The 22,508-nt window shown below is 42.6% G+C and overlaps 1 protein-coding gene across 1 annotated transcript in view; it reads right to left on the bottom strand.

Moving 5' to 3' along the window:
• znf236 (zinc finger protein 236) overlaps nt 1-22,508 on the bottom strand; it is a 55,059-nt gene that overhangs the window by 13,737 nt on the left and 18,814 nt on the right. The window contains exons 7-22 of the mRNA XM_080500907.1: nt 19,480-19,602; nt 17,965-18,138; nt 15,531-15,708; nt 15,162-15,434; nt 13,568-13,771; nt 13,350-13,482; nt 12,031-12,291; nt 11,718-11,950; nt 9,854-9,955; nt 7,772-7,914; nt 7,141-7,244; nt 4,352-4,503; nt 4,086-4,262; nt 3,166-3,454; nt 1,854-1,957; nt 844-1,287 (exon numbers count right to left, since the gene is read on the bottom strand). Coding sequence (XP_080357033.1) covers nt 844-1,287; nt 1,854-1,957; nt 3,166-3,454; nt 4,086-4,262; nt 4,352-4,503; nt 7,141-7,244; nt 7,772-7,914; nt 9,854-9,955; nt 11,718-11,950; nt 12,031-12,291; nt 13,350-13,482; nt 13,568-13,771; nt 15,162-15,434; nt 15,531-15,708; nt 17,965-18,138; nt 19,480-19,602 — 3,094 coding nt within the window. The remainder of the gene's footprint in view (nt 1-843; nt 1,288-1,853; nt 1,958-3,165; nt 3,455-4,085; nt 4,263-4,351; nt 4,504-7,140; nt 7,245-7,771; nt 7,915-9,853; nt 9,956-11,717; nt 11,951-12,030; nt 12,292-13,349; nt 13,483-13,567; nt 13,772-15,161; nt 15,435-15,530; nt 15,709-17,964; nt 18,139-19,479; nt 19,603-22,508) is intronic.

Consider the following 22,508-nt stretch of genomic DNA (forward strand, 5'->3'; position numbering starts at 1 on the left):
TGGCTTCCAACACACTATATGTACTGCTTTGACTTCTGAGCTGCCAAACACAAGCTGATGGATCAAGAGAATCTCTCCAGTCAAGGCTTACTGAATATCATGAATAAATTACGACAACAAGGGCTATTTAGTAGTCCGTGCCTGTTCCCGGAAGAAGGGGAGGGAAGGAGTGGAGATAGAGTAGAATATGACAATGCACATCTGGAATGGTAAGCTCGATATGACTCGAAAATCCTTTCAGCCTCAACGATTAAACTACAGGAGCGTTTCACAAGACCTCTGTCATTTTAAAATTTAACTGTTTTGTTTGAGAGCTGCTGAATCACACCCTGTATTGGCATTTTTACACAAACCACCGGAGCCCGTCCAACACTTGCTCAGTTAGTTTTGTTATTCTGGTCAATTTCTGGTTGTGAAATGTTAAAAGCAACTCCTGAATCCAAACTTTTGGGAAGAACGCTGGTATGAAAAGAACACACCTGCCAGGAAATGGTTAAATGTAAATATGACTTCTTGAAAAGCCTCAATGAGTGTCAACGTTTTAATGCTGGGCTGAATAGAAACCACAGAGCTGTGCTTTGATGTCTGGGAGCTTTATCTCCTTTCAGACAGCGTAAGTGAAGGTGTGCAGGCGCTCTGATAAGAGTTTTGATTGGACATAATAGGAAAAGATCACAAAGTGTTGCGCGACTGGAGGAAAAGAGGCAATCATATGGGTTTTGTTACGGTAAATCTTTCATGCAGAGGCTTTTTTTTCATACAAATTCCTGAAACAGATTTGATGCCAGTAAAAGATTACCAGTAGATATAAACCCAGAGCACATGAGAGCAGGCAACCCTTACCGGACATGGATGCCGGGAGGATGGCCTGTCCGACGAGTCCCGGCTGCAAGAGACTCTGGTCGAACTGTCCCGTCAGGACCTGGTTGGCGGGGAGGTAGATGCCGGGGTCGGAGGTGGGCGTCTGCAGCAGGCCAACGGGCTGCAGAGCCTCCGAAGCCACCGCCTGCTGGCCCTGACCCGAGCCCACAGGCTGCCCCGTGTCCGGGTCGTGGCCCTGCCTGAGCCCGCCCGCCGAGGAGGACGAGCGCTTGGATTTGCGGATGTCGCTGTGCGGGCGGAAGTGGCACTGGATGTGGGTTTTGCGGTGGCCCGAGGTCCTGAAGCGCAGCTCGCAGAAGGGACACTTGAAGGGCTTGGAGCCCGTGTGCAGGCGCATGTGCACCTTCAGGCTGCCCTTCGTGGAGAAAGACGTGTTGCACATGTGGCAACTGAACAGCTTCTGACCTGCGGAGACACACGCATATCAGCGATCAGTGTTATTGCTCCTTCATATCTCCAGACTAAAGCAGAAACTTACTTTAACACTCCGATTCAATGATTCCGCAGCCTCAGTGCGCTTTACAGGAGCAGTCATCTTCACACACGCACATTTACACACTAATGTGACAGCTGTCGTACAAAGGTCTCGGACACCCCTGGGAGCGGCTTGGGGTGCAGCGTCCGGGCTTTGAACGAGGAATCCAACTGACAGATTTGCAATTGATAGATGCCCCGCTGCTTTATATTTTTTTAATACCCTAGAAGTACAACTCGAGTTCACCCACTCTCCGTAACGCTCAAAAGTTTGAGTGACTCCAAACTCTGCAGTCAGTTCAGGTTGGAAAGTGTTTATTCACTTTGTGGCATTTTTTTTAAATTTTTTTAATAACTTTTGTAACTCTATTTTAAGCCCCTGTTTACACAACAAGTTCATGATTCTTTTGCCAGATCTGATCTGAAATCCATGTCCTCCACATCCAGCAGGAACCCACGCCTGGTGAAACACACCTTTATTGAAGAGCACGGCTAACCTGTGTGTGTCTTCACGTGGCAGTCCAGGGTCGACTTCACCGTGAAACTCTTCCCACACTCGTCACACTTGTACGGCCTTTCTCCCGTGTGGATCCTGATGTGCCTGAATGAGATTGAAGAGCACATATGAAGGAGGACAGACGGGCATGAGATCGAATGTGTCAGATTCATTCTCGCAGCTTTTGAACATCCTATGCGTGGTGAGTGCATATCTCCACAACAGAGGATTTACCATTGATGCAGACCATTTATAAACATCCAGTTTGTCACACAGCACCGATCCTCAGGCCTGAGATCAATGTCCCCCTTTTATGTATCTGCTTTTTGGCAAATCTACAAGCACTGCATTCATAAGTCCTTAATGAGGAACAAATGCAGACTTATTAAAAAAAACATACCGACATCATTAGAATAGAAAAAATGGTCTAATACATGACCACCACATGAGCAAAGTTAGTCTTGCCAGTGTTAATTGAATATAACGCAGAAGCACTCTTTCATGAAAGCTAATGTTTTCTGATTCCAGTTATTAAAATATTGGGCAAAGTAAAAAGGGTTGGGTTTCTGACTTGTTTATGAAATGAGCTGCCAATTCAGATTCCAAAATTAACAATTAGGAGTGAAAATGTCCAATAATCTCAATCAGCTTTTAGGGAAATTAAAACAAAACAAAACAAAAAAGGTAACTTTCTCTGAGTACAGGATGTTTTCACACTGTTGTCAAAGCTCCTCAGGTTTTACCTCAGGCCAATGAGAAATGAGACCTTGTGCAATCCTCACCACTGTTGGCTACATTATTTTACTTTTGTCTTTAATTGAAAAGTCTCCATGGAGGAATTGGACCTGGTACTATTCATTTTTCAGTAGAAAACCCGTCGACGTTGCAAATACTCCATGATTCCCCCTTGATTAGTTTCCTGGTGAAACTGCACAATTTAATTGAAATATTTTAGTAAACAACCTGTTTTCTCTGAGAAAATTATGATAAGTCTTGGAATATGATGATGTGTATCCAGAGTGTCTCTGCTCAGGACTTTCACATGTAGATATCTGGCATCAAGATATATTCCTGAATCAACGACAAACCTGTAAAGGCCGTTTAGATTATTTTATCTGTACATATTAGTGGTTCCACAACCTCACCTTCAGATCAACATCCCTTTTAAAACTCCAGCCACATACACTCCATGACCTCTGTAGTCTTTTTGATCCGACTAACTTTGTTTTTTTTTTTGCCCGGCTAGACACCAATCACTGGAATTGCAAGTTACCCCCCTTCTCCCACAGCCCACCAGCATCCCTGGCATTTACCTGACGAGGTCGCTGGGCTTCTTGAAGCTCTTGGGACAGAAACTGCAGCAGTTGGCGAACTTGGGCTCCGTCTCCAGCTCCACGGCCTTGTCCTTGATCTCGCTGATCCGATCCCTCTCGGCCGCCGACTGCGCCAGGATTCGCTCCGACACCGAGGCCTCCTCGCCGGGGTCTTTGGCCAGCTCGGCCGCCTGCTCCTCGGTGAAGGTGATGATCTCCAGGCCCCGCCTCTTTAAGGATTTCGGTTCGCCTTCCTCGTCGTCTTCGTCTTCCTCCACCTCCTGAATCGCTAGACCGATAACTGGAAGCAGTGATGTTATGTAGTATTTGGCTGAATGACACGACTTCCTTATTTTTTAGTCCTATATATTTAGTCATTGTATGTAAGATACGTCTATTCTAACTGTTTGCACATTCCTTGTCTTTCCTTTCCTCATGAGTGTCTTTAAGAGCTGAATGTTACGAGTAAATTTCTCCACTGTGAGATCAATAAAGGCTTATTTTATCTTATCTTATCTTATCTTATCTTATTCAGTTCAGATTAAAGTAAAAGATGATGAGGAATCCAATGCAATCTTGTTAGTTTTTGCTAAACTGTATGAAGACAATAAAGATATCGTAGGCTTTCGAATAACTCCAACGAAATGATTCATAAGAATTATAAAATGAGATTTGACTCTATACTACAAACACATGTGATCATCAGACGCGACACAAATTAAACATTTATAGTTAAACAGTCAGATCAAAGCCTCCAAAAATACCTGACACAGACTGTATAATTTGTGATGAACAAGATATCTATATGTGGCAACACAAACCTAACTGTTTGAAAACCATCAAAACTGACCAAATTAAGCTACTTTGAAAAAAACCAAACAAAACCCCCCAGAAAAATCAGCTTTCGCAGGTGTTCTTACTGTGGTGTTCCACGGCGTGCTCCTTCTTCATGTGCCTTTTACACAGCAGGCTGGTCCTGAAGCTGTCGTCGCACATGGAGCACTTGAAGGACTTGATGTGGATGATCATGTGTCGGTTCAGGCTGCCGTTGGTGGTGAACGAGGCGTCGCACACGTGACACTTAAAGGGCTTCACTCCTGAGGGGAAAGGTTTGAAGGGTTTCAATGGCTCGGGGAGTCATGTTTGAGCCCCCCCCCCCCCGGCTGTAAGGACGGGTCGGCCTCACCTGTGTGAGTGTTGAGGTGGGACTTCAGCACGCCGGCCGACACGAACGCCCGGCCGCACAGGTGACATCTGAACGGCTTCTCCCCGGTGTGGGAGCGCACGTGCTGCTTCAGGTGGCTCGACTTTTTGAAGCCTTTGTTGCACCACGAGCACCTGAAAAGTGAGGAAAATGTCATTTAGAATGAATACTTAACAAAGCAGGCATCTAAAAGTGTTTTGTTACTTACTCAAATTACTGTAATTACGTTTATTTTGGGGTATTTTCAGTTATTTGCGCTTTTATTCAACATACAAAAACAAAGAAACCACATGTACATTTATTATGGGGTATTGTGTGTATACTTTTGAAGAAATAAACAGATTTAATCAGATCTGGAATGAGGTGGTAACATAAAATGTGGACAAACTGAAGTGTATAATTCAAGTCCATTTCAACAACAATGTTCATCATGAAATCAACTTTATGAATCACAACACATTGAGTTTTCTCATAAATGAAAACTAAAACCTTTTGATCTGCATTTTTGTTGAGAATCAATTTATTTTTATAACCATCTACATTTGTCAGAGAAATATTCTTTGCATTGTATATTGTTGCTTCCAGGAAAAGAGCTTTATACTTTTTCCCTTTCATACTGTAGTTTTGTTTGCGGTCCAGGAGAGTGTCAAACATCAAGCCCCTTTCATTAAAATCGACTTTGTGTTGTGACTGTAGTAATTTTTAGTAGTAATTGTTTGGCTTTGCGAATAAATAGACATTTTCAACACTTATACTCTGCGCCACAACAAAGAAACTCCATTAATATCAAATAATTAAAACGTCTGAAAACCTCCAGGGTGTTATCATCCTGTCACAACTCTTCTACTCTATGTATTCACAAAAATGCTTCCAAACCTAATTCTGAAAACTGTTTTTAAACTGAATTGTTTATTTAATCTTTCATTATGTAGCATGTTGTTTTCTGAACTTTTTGTTTGTCTGATCACAAACTACCCATTATCTACTATCAGATTTATGTCTGTCTCACCCGAGCGAACTTTTAGTGAACTTTTTAGGTTGTTTTCCCCTCCGTGTTTTCCATCTCTGCTATAAATATCTATAATTATTAAGTTACTGTGAGGAATGGAGACACAGGCTGAGAATGAGCACCAGAGTGGAAAACATTAAGCTGAAAATGATGCACGGGTTGAATAGCTTCATATTATCTCAATCTAATAAATGGACTCTATATGGCGTCTGCTTATTTTGAGCAAAAAGTTTGAAAGGAGCCGGCGCTGCATTCATTAAAGCTGCTTTGAGCTCCGCTAAGGCTTTTCTCCATCTTATTAAACTTGTTGAGCTGGGGAAGCAGATTTGTTTGGCTCACACACAAACCACAGACACAATGCATACACGGTGCAGTGCCGGGAAGTTAATGAGCCAGCACACTCTGCAACAGGAAAACTAATCAGGCTCTTCTGCAGAGGGTTCTTCAGGGTTGCAGCCAGAATCGGATCATCACAACAATGCGAAAAGATACGATTTGAAGTATGAAGTGTGTCCAAATCGGTATTCAGATAAAAGAATGAACACAATCTTTTAAACCCAGTGATTGAAAGACATTTTGTCTCCTCAGACTGCAGTCAACAATAAATGAAGACTGAATGCACCTTATCACTTCCTTGAAGTCTGTAAAAGTGCTTCAATTCCCTTGTTTAATGATGAAAAAAGTGCATGAATGACAAGTTTCTATGTCTGTTTGTTGTTGTTTAGTTTTTTTTTTTTTTTTTTGGAAACCAGGTTGAAGGAAAACGGTTAAACCACAGAGATTAGAGCCAATTCAGCACTGCCACTAAGAATTCAGCAGCAGAGTCCTGTTAGAGGGAGTCAGACGAAGTACTGGAATGGAATGAAAAGCTGTGACATCACACGAGGATCAGTTTCTTTGTGATTTTTGCAGAAACGAGCAAATCAAACAGAAGTCATAGCACACTGTTCCAGAATTCTCTGCATGTTTTGAAGGAAAACCCAAAATCCCATCCACTTTGACTGGCAAATATTTAATTTAAGAAAAATGCTTTTTCTTCATTTTATAGTTCAGTCACTGTAATAGCGATCCAACTTTGTCGTGTGTTTATATGACAACAGTGCTAACTCGTGTCTCAACTGCTTGGTTTTCAGGGTCTCAGCCATTTCCATGGAAACAGACATGAAACTTTTCTGTAACAAAAACCACAAAAATGACGCATCTGCTCTTGAAACATTGTGTAAATGAAGGCAAGTCCTGAGCTTTAACTTTGTAAAGTGAAAGTTACAGCTTCCGTATGTCGGTGGAAGTGTTTGCCAGCCATCGGTTTCACCCCACAGGTCTGCACACTCTCTGAGAGAGACTCTGATCTCGAACTAACAGTTAGCGTTGTGGCTGCAAGAGTTCAATGAGTTAATAAGTCTTCTCTTCAAATGGGACCGAAGGACCACATGCACCCACATATAACGACTTCAGTGTTTGAAGTGTTTTTATTTCATCGTTCTAAATCCCCCGGTTACCTGGCAACTGTTTTTACCCTGAAACTTTTTGCTTCTCATCTCATAAACTCCAATGAAAATACATTTTTAAGCGACTGTTTTCAAGCTGCAATCCTTACATTGCACATGTGGGTTGTACCATTTTCTGGCAAAGCCTTATTAAATCCAATGAGGAGGCGAACTGGCTTTATCTCCACTAACAATGACGATAATTCAGCAGAAGGTGAAATGCACAGATTCCCTCCGTCTAAAACATAACATCCGTGAATAAGTCTGAAGCGAACCTGTAGGCTCTCTTGGTGTTGTCCTCGCTGTCCTCTTGGTAGTCCTGTGTGTCCGTGGTCAGCTGGAGCTCATCCTGGCCGCTCTGCTGAAGCAGCCCGTTCGCCTGATTCAGCAAAGAGGAAGCGTGGACATGACAAATACAGTACAGTGATTTTTTTTCAAATCGTATTCAGTTAAATGTTATTCTAAATCGGGCATGGACAACATATATGATGTTAAAACAGAAATTCATGAATGAAATAAATTTCCTAACAGAACAGTTGTAGCTATTATTTACCTTTTCTTTTGGCTGATTTGAGTGATTTCACCATTTTACCTGTTTTTCCTGTATTCATAATTTTTGAGTAGTTTGAGGTATTTTATCAGTTATTAGCAATTCTGGCTGATTTTCACCAGGAAGTTAGTCCATTTTTGATTAATATTGTGGAATGCACGTTAAAAAAAAAAAGAATGAAAGCAAGGTGCACGTGGCTCCAGACCAGCAGGTTGCAGAACGCTACTCTAAGCAATAGCAAACAAATGTAGAAATTAGAAATGTGTGTCAAACCTCTCTAAAAAAAAACATCTTTACTGCGCGTGAGTGAGAAATTGAGAGCTGGGTGTGAGGAGGGTGTTCCAGCCTGAACTCACCACCTCTGCAGTGGGGACGTGGAGCAGGTTCGGCGGGTGGTAGCTGGAGGACAGAGCCTGAGACTCCAGGGTGCTGGAGTCCTGCAGCTGCTGCACGCCGGAGAACTGCGACTGGCTGTAGCTTGACTCCGTGATGGTGAAACCTGCAGGGGCGGCACAGTAACTCCATGAGAAAAACAACAATATCAAACACTGGCGAGATGGGAATTTAAAATTAGACAGGACAATGAGAGAGAAGTAACTATCTCATTCAATTGACCTTGAAATTGATGGGTTTTTTTGAGTTTCGGGGGAAAATCCACACATCTGGATGCTAGTTGTAGGCAGGAAGATGCTCTATTTCCCAATTCTACATGAGGATGCTTTCTTCATTATGATTCACAATATACTGTAATTTACATGATAACGTCGATGTTCATTAAAACAGAGAGTCTGAATTCTAACTTCACTTTGATATATTATTCTGGGACACTAAAGATTACAAATAACTTGGCCATTAAAACTAAAATTACATTTAGAAATGCTGTTTTAATGTATCTGAAGGCTGCCTCAATATCACAGAGCTGCACAAATGTCACAACAAGTTCTCTTGTGATCATTCTCTCCCTCTTTTTTTCAGAAAGACGATATATTTGTTGGAATATTCATTGTTTTTAATGTTGAACACAGTGGGCGTACTCCCCCCTGCGACACATTTAAGGAGGCGATATGTCTCATTGTGAGTCCCTGAATGGAAGCGGAGCATAAATACCTGTGAACTCAGTGGCTGCAGCAATTTGCCAAATCAGAGTTTGAGTCGAGTCGCTGTGAGCAGAAGCTTTGAGAAGCGAGCGTGAAACAAAGCGAGGTTTTGAATGCTTCTGCTTAACGCCAGCGTGCATCGCTGCAGATCTGTTCAGAGACGGATTAAAAGGAAAAGCTCCTCCAGTAAGAGGAGACGAACTGAATCCAGGGCCCAGATGTTTGATGCGCGTTCAGTGCGACCGCCGCACGAATCCCTCCGCTCGGCTGCACGGCAGCAGCCAGTTGGCACCGAGGACGCTCGCCGAGTTTGGTTGGAGGGGTGGGGGAAGTAGCGACCATATGTTTGAGGTGCACTACACTGTGTTTGTTGTATCAGATGACAGGATGATGTGGAACGAGGCGCTTCCCACAGATGGTGGATTTGACCAAATGTTTGATTTTCCTGACAGCCTCGTAAAGCGGAAATAAAGTTTACATCATTGTTAATGTTTTATTGATTAGTTATAGTGCTCTCATAAAATATTAACTTTTTTCTAACAGGGTTGCTCGAAGTCAACATTTGTGGTCTGTTAATTATGGCAACAAAAAAAAACACCTGTTAACATGCACATTATTTAGGCCCCGTTTACAAGATGTTTCAAGTAAAAATGCATCGTTTTTGCATTTTGGTTCAAGAAAAGTTTTGGGTTTACACTGTTACACTGGAGCATTGTGAAAACAATGTTCGATTATACGGAAATGGCAGAAATACTGAAAACGACGTAGTTTTGCTGTAAGGAAAACCACTAGTGTAAACTGTTCGGTTGTTTTCATAATGAAACCACTCACACATGCAAGAATAGAATAATACGCTATAAACTTGAACAATGGTGAGGAGTTTGTATGGATTTCTATTACGGTGACACTCAACTACAAAACCATCAAGTCCCAGGGGCCTCATTTATATAACCTTGTGTAGGAATCCTACTAAAAATGTCTGTGTGCCCAAAATCTAAAAATGGCATGTGCGCCCAAAAAATTGGATCGATAAAACTGTGCTTACGCAAATCTGCACACATTTTCCTTTTATAAATCACAATCCACATGGAAGGTTGACAGTTCGCATCCCGCCCTCAACACGAAGAGGGAAGGAGACATTTTGGTGGAGACCACAGACTGATAAAGTTCAGTTTTATCTGTTTATTCAATGCATGAATTAGATATGTGAACATGGACTTGTAAAAAGCCTCAGTGGACTTAATGTTTTATCCTCAGTCACTCGAGAGTTTCAGTGAGAAGGGTGAAAAGAGACAGAACCTCCATGGTTGAAATTGAGAGGCAGCACACATCGGTTTGTACCTTGCGTCAGAGCTTGCTGGTCGAACGCAGGCTGAGGAAGTGCTGGTGTCTCAAACTGGCCGATACTCTGCGGCAGTGCATGTTGGGTAGTCACATAGGAGTCTGTGGACGCAAAACAAACATGTTGGGACTGATTGGATCACACGACACTGTAAACAGTATGGGTGCATTTTTTTGGGGGTCCTTCTGTATATTTCTGTCCATTTATGAACACTTAGACCAATGTCCAAGTGGAAGTAGACATTATCGTCGAATGAGACTCATACTAAAAGTTGGTGTGCCGATCGGCCTCCACAGTATGACCACAGACGGTTGAAGTGGATAACACCTGCTAGCGGGTGGGATACGTTATGAAGCAGCTGTTAGACACTATAAAGTGAGCAGACGTGAGTATTTGAGCAAGTTTGGCAAGATGCAAAGCATCTCCAAAACTGCAGATTCGCACACTGTGAGGTGTTTCCAATCTGCAGAGGTGAGTGTACACATCGAGGAAGGAATGTCTGTTATACCACAGACATCGATCTTTGATAGCAGACCTACACAGGTCTGCTGGATTTCAGGTCTTAAAGGAGTTTGTGCTGTTTCGTCTGACAAAAGGCGGCTTGTACAATATCCGGGTGGTGGTCATAATGTTATGGCTCATCTCATCGAACTAATCAAATATATGAACTTGGTTTGGTATGAAAGAAAATGATGACGATGTCAGGATGTCAAAAGTGAACAATTCTAGGATTAACATGAAAAAAAAGACTATGAAAAAGACGTACAAAGGAAAGACAAGGTATTCGTGACAAGTGACAAAATATCATTCTTTGTGTGAAAAACTGTTAAATTTAGGTGATGGATTCTTGATTTCAAGCAAGATAACACATTTTTGGAGACTACAGAGAACTTCAACTTTCATTTTAAGACCTCCAGGAATAATAAAATTAAGAGGGACGGTCAGATAACCCAGTAACAGATTGGTTTTGACCTCTGGATATCACTGGTCAAGGGATTTTAATAACTTGAGTAATGCTCAAAATGTTCACATCGCCTTGATAAGCAATCAGAAAATGAGCATTTCTAGAGATAATACAACATAAGAACATATTCACAGAGAACAAATGGCTTTCTCTATGATAAAAGAAAACATCATCAAGAACATACTGAAGAGGTCAGGACTACAGAAACCAATCACGGGAGCGATTTACGGCTGAAGCAGTCGGGTGCATTAGAAAGATTATTTCTCCATCAGCAACAAAAGGTTTCTGCTGAAAGGAGGTTGAGTGGAGATTCAGAGGGCAGGTCGTCTCCGCCGGAGGCTGCGTCCCAACTCCCGTCATCACGAGGCCCGTCGTGTTCGCAGGCTGAGTAAAAACAGACGGCGCTCGTGTGGAATTTGATTCAGGGAGTTGATCAGCCGGTCTGCAAGAGGCTCCGATCCCATCCAGCAAAGACAATTGTGAAACAGACGTAATACAACTCTAAAAGGTTTTTTTTTTTGTTTGTTTTGGGTCACTGTATTTTGCATCAGAATTGGCTTCATGTTGAGATTGTACTAATTTCCAGTAGTAATTTTTATGCTTTCACATGTAAACAAAATGTGCGTACAATTATAAATCAAAATAGTGCAGCGATATAGATAACCAAAAGTGTGCAATATGGTGTGGCAGTAAAATATTGGTTGTGCAATGGATAGTGATGGACGTTTTGCTTTTAACAATGGTTGTAATATACATTTTCATCCTCTGTGCAACAAAAAGTTGCGCAGTATGTGACTCAGTGTTCGACACTGCTGGTTCCAAAGATTTCCGACAACCAGAGAGGTCAGCGGTTCAGTTTTGAAAGGAAATTGATTCCACATCCAGTGAACAAGGTTTACCTTCTCCTTGCACCAGTGGCTGGTCAGTCAGTGGTGCCTCCAGCGTCACCTGCTGCCCTCCATTCACAACCTCTGTCTGGCCCAGTCCCAGCATGCTCTGCTGCTCCGCCGTGGTGGCCGGGGCTTGCTGGAGGCCGTCCCCTTCGATCTCCACCTGCATATCGTGAGCCACGGTGCCTGTTCCCAAAGGGTCCTCTCCCGACTGCGGCTGCAGCTGCTGGGCCAGTTCGTACCTGGTCGGTGGCGAGTGCACAGTCAGAACGCCGAGTGCAATCTGAAACGCACGGAATCAACGGCGGCGGTGGGCACCGACCTGTGCGTCTTCATGTGCTTCCTACAGTTGGGAGAAGACTTGAAGGTCTTCTGGCAATAGGGGCACATGTACGGCCTCAGGTCGCTGTGGGTGGTCATGTGGCGCCGCAGGCTGCCGCTGGTGGTGAACGTGGTGTCGCACATCAGACACTTGTAGGCTTTCAGGCCGGAGTGGGTCAGGATGTGAGCTTTGAGGACTCCGGAGGAGGCGAAACCTCGACTGCACTGCAGACACTTGTAGGGCCTTTCTCCAGTATGAGACCTGCAAGGGGGGGGGGGGGGGGACGACACAATTTAATCACATAAAAATAGCATCACCTCTTCACTACAAGGTCGAAAGCTCTTGCTTTGATGAGTTTTATTATGACTAGAGTACATGGCATTCTTCATTGAAATTCTTTGAATTACAGGAAGTCTTGCGCCTTTTCAGGTTTAGCTGCGATTTGAGGAATCTTTCAGTGAGTAAATCATCTGTTTCAGAAACAACACATAAAGCACAGATCATAAATGATGAGACTCTATACACATCAAGGCACAATGTGGATGCCAGTGACATTACTAAAAGTCTCACAGTCCCACAGGTTGAATGATTTCTTCTCTTATTCTTCATTCAGTTTAAAGCACTATGGTAAAGGTTTGTTAAAGAATATAGAATTTTCAATCTGAATACACCAGCAGCTTATGCTCTACTCGTACTCTGTTCTCGCTTTTCGCCCTTTCCTATCATCCTGCCTTCAATTAATATTCTCTCCTGATGCTCATGCCCCTTCACATCCATCACTTCTATCAACATGTCTTTGGTTCTCCACTCCCACTCCACTGCCAGCTGATGGCGCTGTGATAGGAGAAGTTATCCTCAAACGAAATGAAGTTAATTTAAACCATTATGATTGAAAAGATTCTTCCTTTAGAGACAAACCAGATGAAGGCTGAAGAGAGAATTATCCAACAGAAGCAGTTTCTGCTGCTTGGCCTCCTCTTTTTTTTGACCTATGGTGTTCACCAAGGCTCGATCCTCGGTCCCCCTTTGTTCTGCTCAATACTGCCCACAGCCCAGTTCAACAAAGAAGCATGGGTGTCACTTTCAACAGTGGCCTCTTGTTGAACAAACAAGTCCGATATTGTTTATTTGGCTTTTATCCAAGCCCATATCGTCTCAAAGAGGCTGCTTGTCCTCTGCAGTGCTGAGAATGTAAAGTTTGTACACCAGTTCATCTGGTTGGTTATTGATCACAGTACGTTTTTTTTTTCCCACTTATCAAATGAACAAAGAGCTGGAACAAGATGGAACTTGTCAAAATGTTTTCCCGGACATTGTACCTGACGTGCTGTTTGAGATGGCTTGACTTCTTATAGGCCTTATTGCAGAATTGGCACTTGTACGGCCGGTCGTTGCCCACCACGTCCAGGTACTGCTGGAAAGCCAGGCGCGGGTTCTGGGATGGGATGAGGCCTTTCCAAAAAGCAACATGTAACAGTTATAAATACAGATTCTCCATGCAGCAGGACTCTAATACCTCTCTGCATGTGGGACTTACCAAAGTCGGTGATGAGGATGGGTTCCTGAAGGGGGATGTCAGGTAGAGGTAGGTTGCTTTTGGACACTTTGGCTTTGTTGGTTTTGCGAGGGAATTTGTGCTTCTTCTGCTGCAAGCTTTTGAAATGAGAGGTGATGTGCGTCTTCCTGTGGCCAGACGTGCGGAAGATCTTGTCACAGTGAGGGCAGGGGAAGGGACGCACACCTAGGAAGAGAAAAAAAACAAAACAACAAAAGCACTTTTGTAGAGTTTATTTTTAAAGAATTCAATTCTGATGCCATTCAAGCATCGATTAGAAAGAAAGGATTAAAGTCAGGGGTGTCAAACACATTTTAGTTCACAGGCTACATACTGTCCAATTCCAATTTTTAATGAAACTTTCAGGTTCAAAATACAGCACGGCTCTGACACTTTCATTAATTGACTGAAAAAAAGGGGCGGGGCTTCCTGCCAATATATCTTTTAACTTAGGAATATTACAAAAAGGAGTGTAACATCTCTGCTGTCGTGTTCTTGGTGCGATGAAATGGTTTAGTGATGTTTGTTTGTTCCGACTCTTTGGGGTCACCTGAACATGATTGGCTGAGAGTAGAGAAGGGGGCGGGTCACATGACTGCATGCACTGTTTGTGTGAGTGTGTCTGTTTGGCAGAGAATGGAGGAGCGGCTGGTTCACTTTAACAATAAAACGGCTTTGCAGACTAGAAACTCATACTATTGGACGTTACTACACACAGTAACTTGGATAAGTCGCAGTAATCTGATTAGTGGTTTGGAAATAGTAACGCATTAGATTACTCGTTACTGAGAAAAAGTGGTCATATAAGATTAACGCATAACTAATTAACGTGTTACCTGCATCACTGGTGTTGTGTCTGCTACTCAATATTCAAATCAATATTGTCTTTGAAACCTTTACCATTTGCTCGGTGGCGTGGCGGGCTACAAACCTTACATTTCACACCCTTGATTTAATTTATTATCCATAACCTACATTTGAAAAAGAATACGACACTAGTGTATATAAAGCATAAATGTAAAGTTCTTATGTTTAATATGTTGTAGGTATAAAAAGTGACAGAGCGTTTAGGTGGGGAAAATATGTGTATTTCTATGAAAAAATAAATAAATATAAAAATTGTACAAGCTGAAAATGTGTCAGCTTAGAGCACCACTGGAGCACAGTTACTACACAATCAGAGGTGCAGAATGCACAATGCACATCATAATTATCCTATTTTTTCCCTCCATTCACAGTGAAGTTGACATTCCATGTAAAGGGGAAAGTTTAAGGTAATCTCTCAGAGATGGAACACGGACACATGAATATAGATGAGAGCTCTCACTGTTGCGGCGTTCGTATTTACACAGGACCGGCTTTTGCAATCTCTTGGATAATTTACCATGACATACAGCTGAATTGCAAATGACAAGAGGCGGCTGCCCGGGGTCATGAATAGATAATGCTGAGTGTCTCTTGGTCGTTTGCAAAACAAAACGCACGACGCGACGTGTGTGGGAAGTCGGTAAAGTGGCGGCGTACACTGTACTTAAGTGGGGGATTTCTGTTTGGTGCGGTAGAACCTGCGTCTCACCTGTATGCAGCCGCATGTGCACCTTCATGCTGCCAGAAGTGGAGAAACACTTCAGACAGCACTGGCACTCGAAGGCCTTGATGCCGGTGTGCGTCTTCATGTGTGCAGTGAGGGTGCTCTTGACGGCGAAGGCTCTGAAGCATTGTTTACACTTGAAAGGCTTCTCGTGGGTGTGGATGCGGATGTGGCGGACGAGGTCGCTGGGCTTCTTGAACTCCTTGGAGCAGTACGGGCAGCCGTGCCAGCGCACACCGTCCTCCTCCCTGATGGAGCCTAAGAAAGACAAAAAACAAACAAGCAGATCTCAACTACTCGTGTAGAACAATGACAACCTTTCAACTCAAAAACGCCGACATCATCTCTCCTTACCTGGCATTTGTATGGGTTTCCTAAAAATGCTCCTCTTCTTCTCCCGGGCCGGTTTGTCTGCACATTGTACTTTCTTGTTCTCCACCGCGGCGCCCTCCGCCGCCGGGTTCTGCGGCTCTCTGGACGTGGCCTCGCTCTGCGGCTGGACCATGCTCAGCCCGCTGTTCTCCAGAGCTTGCTGCAGAAGCAGAAACAACACAGTGTCAAAAGTTTCCCTCCTGGCAGCCATCAAGCTTTTAAAAACATGTCGGCATATGTCTAATTTGCATATTTATGAGGTGATTTTTTTTTTTTAATTATTCAAAAATGTGTATTAAGGTAGTTTTGATCTAACTCTGCAACTCTGTCTATGAATATGTAATCTGTCTTGCTTATTCCTCTCCGTATTCACCTGCAAGTCAAAGTTATAGGACGGAAATCTAAAATGGAAAAAAAATATTGAAAGGAGTCATTTCTGGCACGGGCTCCTTTGGATCTTTTCAATCTGTTCCTTTTTGTTCAGATGAAGAATTATTGTGCCAGAATAGTACAATCCAGTTCGAGACGCCAACACTCTACAATGGATTTGCTATCTCAATTCTGAGGCGCCAGCTTTTGGGGAGTTTATTCATGAAGAGACCAAAAAAAGTTGAATTCAGTTAAAGCTGTCAATGGCCTTTGAACACAAACAAGAGCTTGTAAATGGGAAAAGAGTTGAAGGCTGACGGGACTCTTGTTAAAGTCACAAACTGGAGGAATCGGTCTTTCCTGTGATGGACTGGGTGAAAAAGGCGGAGACCCAGAGGTCAGACCAGGTGGGATGGAGTCGATGAGGAAAAGTGACGGTGATTTCGATTTTGATATGTGACCATTACACAACCATTAATTGGACAATGAAGAAGAGATTGAGCTGATTGCCAGAATGCTGAATTAACCATTAGCTCTATGAATGTACTGATAAATGCTTGACGAAAAGTGGAAAATGTTTCAAAAGGGTAAGATCACTTTGGGTTTTTTTTATTGCAGGGGCATAATATCTACTCTATAAAGGGATTAAAGCCACTTCGACAGCAGATTGGACAATACACGTCAAATACATGGTTTACAACTTTAAAGCAGTCGGCAACTGTTGTCATCATTAATCATTAAACAATCAAATGCATTTAATAGACTATTGTAACTCCCTATTACCAGGGTGTCCAAATAACTGCTTAAAAAGTCTTCAATTAATTCAAAATGATGCAGCGAGAGTCCCATAAGAGTTCACATCACTCCAATACTAACCTCTCTTCATTGGCTCCCTGTTAAATCTAGAATAGAATTTAAAATCCTTCTTCTAACCTATAAAGCTCTTAACAACCAACCCCCATCTTATCTTAAAGAACTATTAGTCCCACATCTCCCAAGAAGAACACTTCGAGAATACAAAGCCATATGATATTATACTAAATATATATGGACATATACAAGATATATGAAACATATGTAAAATATAATTTAGAAATAATATGTAAAAGTACATTGTACAGGATTTATTTTCTCCCAAAATTTCTGAAATATCATCCGTGGACGAGTTTGCCCAGGGTTGCAGTTTTGTGGACGAGTTGTCCCACAATCCCAAATGATCAGGAAGGCCAGCTCTCTCATGAACAATGACTACCACACGATGAAAGACACCCTGAGTGCACTGGAGGGCTCCTCCAGCAACAGAGTCCTTCAATCCTAAGTGTGTGAAGGAGCCATATTGCAGGTCCTTCCTCCCTGCAGCTGTGAGATGATGTAGTCTCTGAGTAACATCGCCGGGTTGATGAAAGCCATGGAGAGGCTTGTCGAAGAACATGTCACCCTGACAAGTTCACGACTCAGCTCGCCAGAGACACGGAGGTGTCGGTGATGTCAATACATCTGCCCGGCTCCTGTTTGCAGACCTTTAACACTTTGCAACCGCACATCCTCACGATGACGCTTCCCCCTCCCTGCACCTGCTCTGCATAGACTCTGTACATAATCTAATGTATTTTCTGACTTTATTTTTAATGGTCCACTCGAGTCCACCTAAGTGCGACTCAGGTATCAATAAAGCTGTTGTTTTTTTTTTTTTATTATTCTGATTCTCTTTCTTTTTGTTGACGTGTATTATTGTGTAGCAGGTGGTGACTGAAGCGGAGGAAACATTCAAGCTGCCTAATGAAGCTGTGCTATTCCCTTTTTTAAGGCCTTGTTTACACAACAACGTTTTCAAGTGAAAATTGGAAAACTTTTGTTTTGGGTTACGGCTGTCCGTTTTCACAACACATACATGTGTGTGAGTAGACAACAGCCCCCACTAGTGGCCCAACATGAAAACTACATTGTTTACAGTGTCTCTATAAAGACAAAACATTTCTGAAAAGAAAAAAAGCGTGTCGACGTTGCGTAAACGGGGCGGTAGTGGAAATGAACATCACCGACTCACCTGCAGGATGTCCGGATTGATGGCGGTTTCCATGGCGATGGCAGGCTCCGGAGGCTGGGGCTGTGCCGTCTCCCCGCTGACCTGCTCTGAGAGTTCGAGGAGTTGTTGGATGACGTCCGTTACCCCCTCGCCGCCCTCTGAGCCCACCGGACCCTGACCTGCTGTCTCCGTCTCCTGTGAAATCAAGAGAACGGAGGGGGAGGGGGAAAGAGTGATAGGAGAGGAAATGCAACGACCAGTATGAGAAAAGTTTGACAGCAACTTCAAAAGGCTTCGAGCATTTGAATTAAAATGCCATTCAAATTAAGAAAAATCAGGCTTTCTCAGTCCGACATGCTCACTCCATTTTGTAAAATCTTTTCTTTCAGGCCTTGAGAGAGAGAACGCCAGTCCTTCCAATGGTCTTAATGGCCTTTTTGCTTGCAGTCAGCAGATTTTGCACAAACTGTTTCTCATTGTTACTCCACCAGAAGGACTATCTATCTCCTAAATATATGCTGGCGGATCTAAGTAGGACATTAACTCCAAATATGTTTGTGGATTTCTGCGCGGACAGTTCCAGAAAATGTGGTGATGGTTGGCTTCCACTTCCCCTCAAACCCTCCAACAGCAGTTGAATCAGAGTCAATGGGTTTCATATCAAAACACCATTTTTCAGCCATTAATGCAAATAAAGCGGTTGTGTTCACAAAGAAAAGGCCGGTCGGATTGAGGATATGTGACGGACAGCGATTTAACATCACTAAAAGCTGCTAATGACCAAATTGTGTCAACAAAATATTACTGTCCCAGATGTGATGAATAAGGGATGACACTGGTAGGAAGATGCCAAGCTCCGCTCTTTCCCGTGGACTTGGAAGCCAAATCACACTTGTGAAAGAAAATGGGCTTCGTGCTTGAATGATTTATGGTAGAGTGACTGGATAAAACTGCGCCAAGCTGGTCTTATAGTGCAACTGAGACTCAAGCGTTAGAGACATGAAATATTAAGAAAGACAAAGAACACACAGAAACAGTAAAACTTCTCCTGGGACAAAACTCAAAGTGACTGAGAGGGAACATAGGAAATTTAATTAAATCTTATTTTTGGGGGGGCTAGTTTTCAGAAATCTCATGAGAATAATACCGAATAACAAGCAAGGCTAAAAGTGACTCCTCGGAGGATCACAAACTATCAGTAAAAAAAGGGTTGTTTACACTTCATTAAAGTTTTTGAGTTCGATCATGAACCAAGTATAAAACTGAGAGTCTCGGCTGTGTTTGGATTTCATGGTAGCATAAGTACAACATCGACTTCAGTAATTGCCAAAGCGGTGAGGCATTCAAGGACTGTGTTTTTAATAAGCTCAGAATCTCCCAGTGGTATGGAAATATTACGAGTTATTCTTTTGCAACATGTCGGAGCGGTGAGGCTGTACATTACCGGTACTAGAAAAAAAAGGTTGTTAGTCTTTTCACTTTCACCAGACGTAGTAAATAAAGGAGCCGGAATGAGCCACAAGAGAACTCTCTCACCGGATTGCTGCAGGGCGCCTCGATCACGGAGATGTGCATCTTGCTAATGTGAGCATTCAAGCTGCCCAGCTTCTTAAATATGCAGCTGCAGTCCATGCATGGAAACAGTGGTACGCCTTTAGTCTGGAAGAACAAACAAACAAACAAACAAACAAAGCAAAATAGATCACTGCAAAGCTACCGTGCTGATGTTACCCTGTCCTTGTATCGGCTGGTGTGGATGGGCCCCGTCACAACCAACCTCAGGCAAAACACAGAAATGTAATGTTTTATTGGTGTGTGTTTGGATAACTGTGTGTGTGATCATGTCAGGCATGTTTAGACTGCTCCACGTGGTAAAAATCCATTTACCATTTATTTCACAAAGTTCCCGATGATGTTGTATGTCATGGCCTTTAAACTGCTTTCCTGTTAATGACATTTTCCTTTCCACCCTCTCCTATAACTGCTCATGTTGAATTGTTGGGTTTTTCTCCGTAAAAGCGCCTTGAGGTGACTGTTGTATTTGGCGCTACATCGATAAAATTCTAATTCATCGGGAGTTTCTAATTCATTTCAGGACCTGCAGTAATGTAAACACACTGTGTGTCTTTGGTTTTCATAAAATGTGCCTGTTCTGAGTACTTCATCAGCACTAAGTAGATCCAAAAGGACCTGGACTGACCAGGCCATAAATAATGATCATCACACCTTCACCTTCAGCGTTTGTCCTTGTTGGCGGTCCTGAGCCGAAGCAGACGTTTCATGGTGAACGTGTCTTATTAAAAGCAACAAATGCAAGGTCCCGACGCTGAGCTCAAAGACGTTTTGTGTGTGCAGTTTATTGGAGTAAATTATGGGCACTTGTACCCTTTAGGCCGGACCTTTTACTGTGATCTACAACAAGAGGCTTCAGGCTTTTGTCTTGAGGTAAATTCAGCTTCAAGGCTCCAGATGAATATTGAAAATGCTTTACTCCAATGTTGTTCTTTTTTTGTTGTTGCTATGATTATATACGTTTGATCACAATTTTGAGGCTTATGACAAGCATGGATGCTTTGGTCACTAAAATATCTCATCAAAAGATAAAGAGATAAACTGTTGTTGAGTTTCCTTGATAAGATCTTGGTGGGAGTGTGTGAAATTGAGCTTTTGCGGTCAGAGTTAGTTTTCCGGCTTATATGGGGTGGAGTTTACATGTTCTCCCTGTGCCTTTGTGGGCTTTCCTTGGCCCTGTTCAGACGACAGCATGTCAAGTTAAAACGCATAATATTTGCATTTTCATATCAGAAAAGGTTTCTGTTTACAAGGCAAATTGTGTATTAATCAGCTGCAAACAGGACCTTTTTTTACTCCAGCTTTATTCCACAAGAGGAAGACATATTGTACTTGTTTGGTTTATTCATGACTCTAAATGCCCTTGCTCTTCACTGCTTTCCTGAAACCTTTATTTGAATAAAATGGGTATGTAGGATGGGAGGATGGGTGGTTTGACGGATGGATTCCGCTAAAAGCAAGCCTGAGAGCAGCCATAACAGCATTTGATTGCGTCTGTACCTTGAGGAAACATCCGAAAAATAATGGCACAACTAAAAGCTCATTGATCACTGAAAAGAAAGCAACAGTGGATGACAAACGTAGATATAGCTTGTGGAGAAAACCCCCAAGATACTGTGCTTTTTTTTTTCCAGATAATATTTCCTGTTTTCATTTTGTGTTTTATGTGTATGGATTTTTTTTTTTTTTTGCCGTTACTTAATATAGGGTATAAAAATCTAACAGCACTTTGGTACTCTGGTTGTTCGAATTACTGTATAAATGAAAGTGAATGGGATTGGAAGAAAAGTTTCATCCCTCCATGGGGGGAAACAAAACCCACCACAGCAGTGTTGGGTTTTGTTTCGGGTTTTGGGCAGTGATGGGAAACTCCCATGTCTGTGAGGAAGGTGAAGAGCCTCCGTAAAGTTGTTGTCAGTGCTGTGATGATGTGCTCGGTAGCACTCAGCGGAGGATAATTACACAGGGCTGCAGAACAAGAGTGGAGATATGGCGGGATCCAGATGAGCCATTAGTTTCTCATTGTGGAAGTAGAAGAAAAAAAGATAGCGAGAGAAGAAGTTAAAACAGACGAGGGAGTAGTGAGGACTGAGGAGTGTGGTGGCAAAGACGGGAGGATGGAACAGCTCAGAGAAAAAAAAAATTTTGGTGTCTGTTTACTCGACAAACGCAACTTTTTGAAAAATAGCTCCCAAGGTGGAAAGTTTCAAAAACTCCGTCTCCATAGTAACAGGGGGAAAAGGTATGTTCTGGGTCTAATTATCTTCTTGTTTTTATATTCCCTCTTGGCCAAATTATCACATGTATTACATCTCATTACCTCCGTGCTCATGATGTTCAGATACATTGTTCTTTCAAACCTTGTGCATTTTAAAAATTGGCTAGTTTAAAAAAGAATCGCCGGGCAGATATTAACCAATGTCACCCCCACATAGAAAATAAAAAGTTGCCAGCCAGCAATCTTAACTCTTGTTGTCGTGAAGCCAGTGACTTTGACCTTAGTGAAGAACAAATCTTTATATTAGAAGATTGCAGTTCAAATCACCGTCGGCAGGTAAAACTCAAAGGGGAAACCATACTGCCTTTTACTGGGAGACACGTAGATGAATATTGAGCAGAACTGACGTGAACTTCTACAGCAGGAGTTTAATTTCCCATGCGGCCTCCGCTGCAGGAAGGATTGCCTCTCCATTAGGATTTAAGACTGCATATGTTCCAAATCCAAATGATTTTTTATTTGGAAAAATCCTGCCTCCAGCTACGGCAAACGCAAACTCCTAGTCACATAAACACATAAAGACGTTAAATGACAGAAACATAACAGCCGAAGTTGAATGCAGGCAAAGTGCTTGCATTGATTTTATCGCATTGAAACGGTCTGAATATATCAAATGAACTATAAAAACCCGAAAATCTGTTGAGGAGTTTGGTAACGCTGGAGTACTGAGAGGATCCGAAGTGCCCGTTAAAGTGCTGGGTGTGTACTCATTGAC

Source organism: Blennius ocellaris (assembly GCF_963422515.1).
Source record: "Blennius ocellaris genome assembly, chromosome: 8".
Classification (NCBI taxonomy): Eukaryota; Metazoa; Chordata; class Actinopteri; order Blenniiformes; family Blenniidae; genus Blennius; species Blennius ocellaris.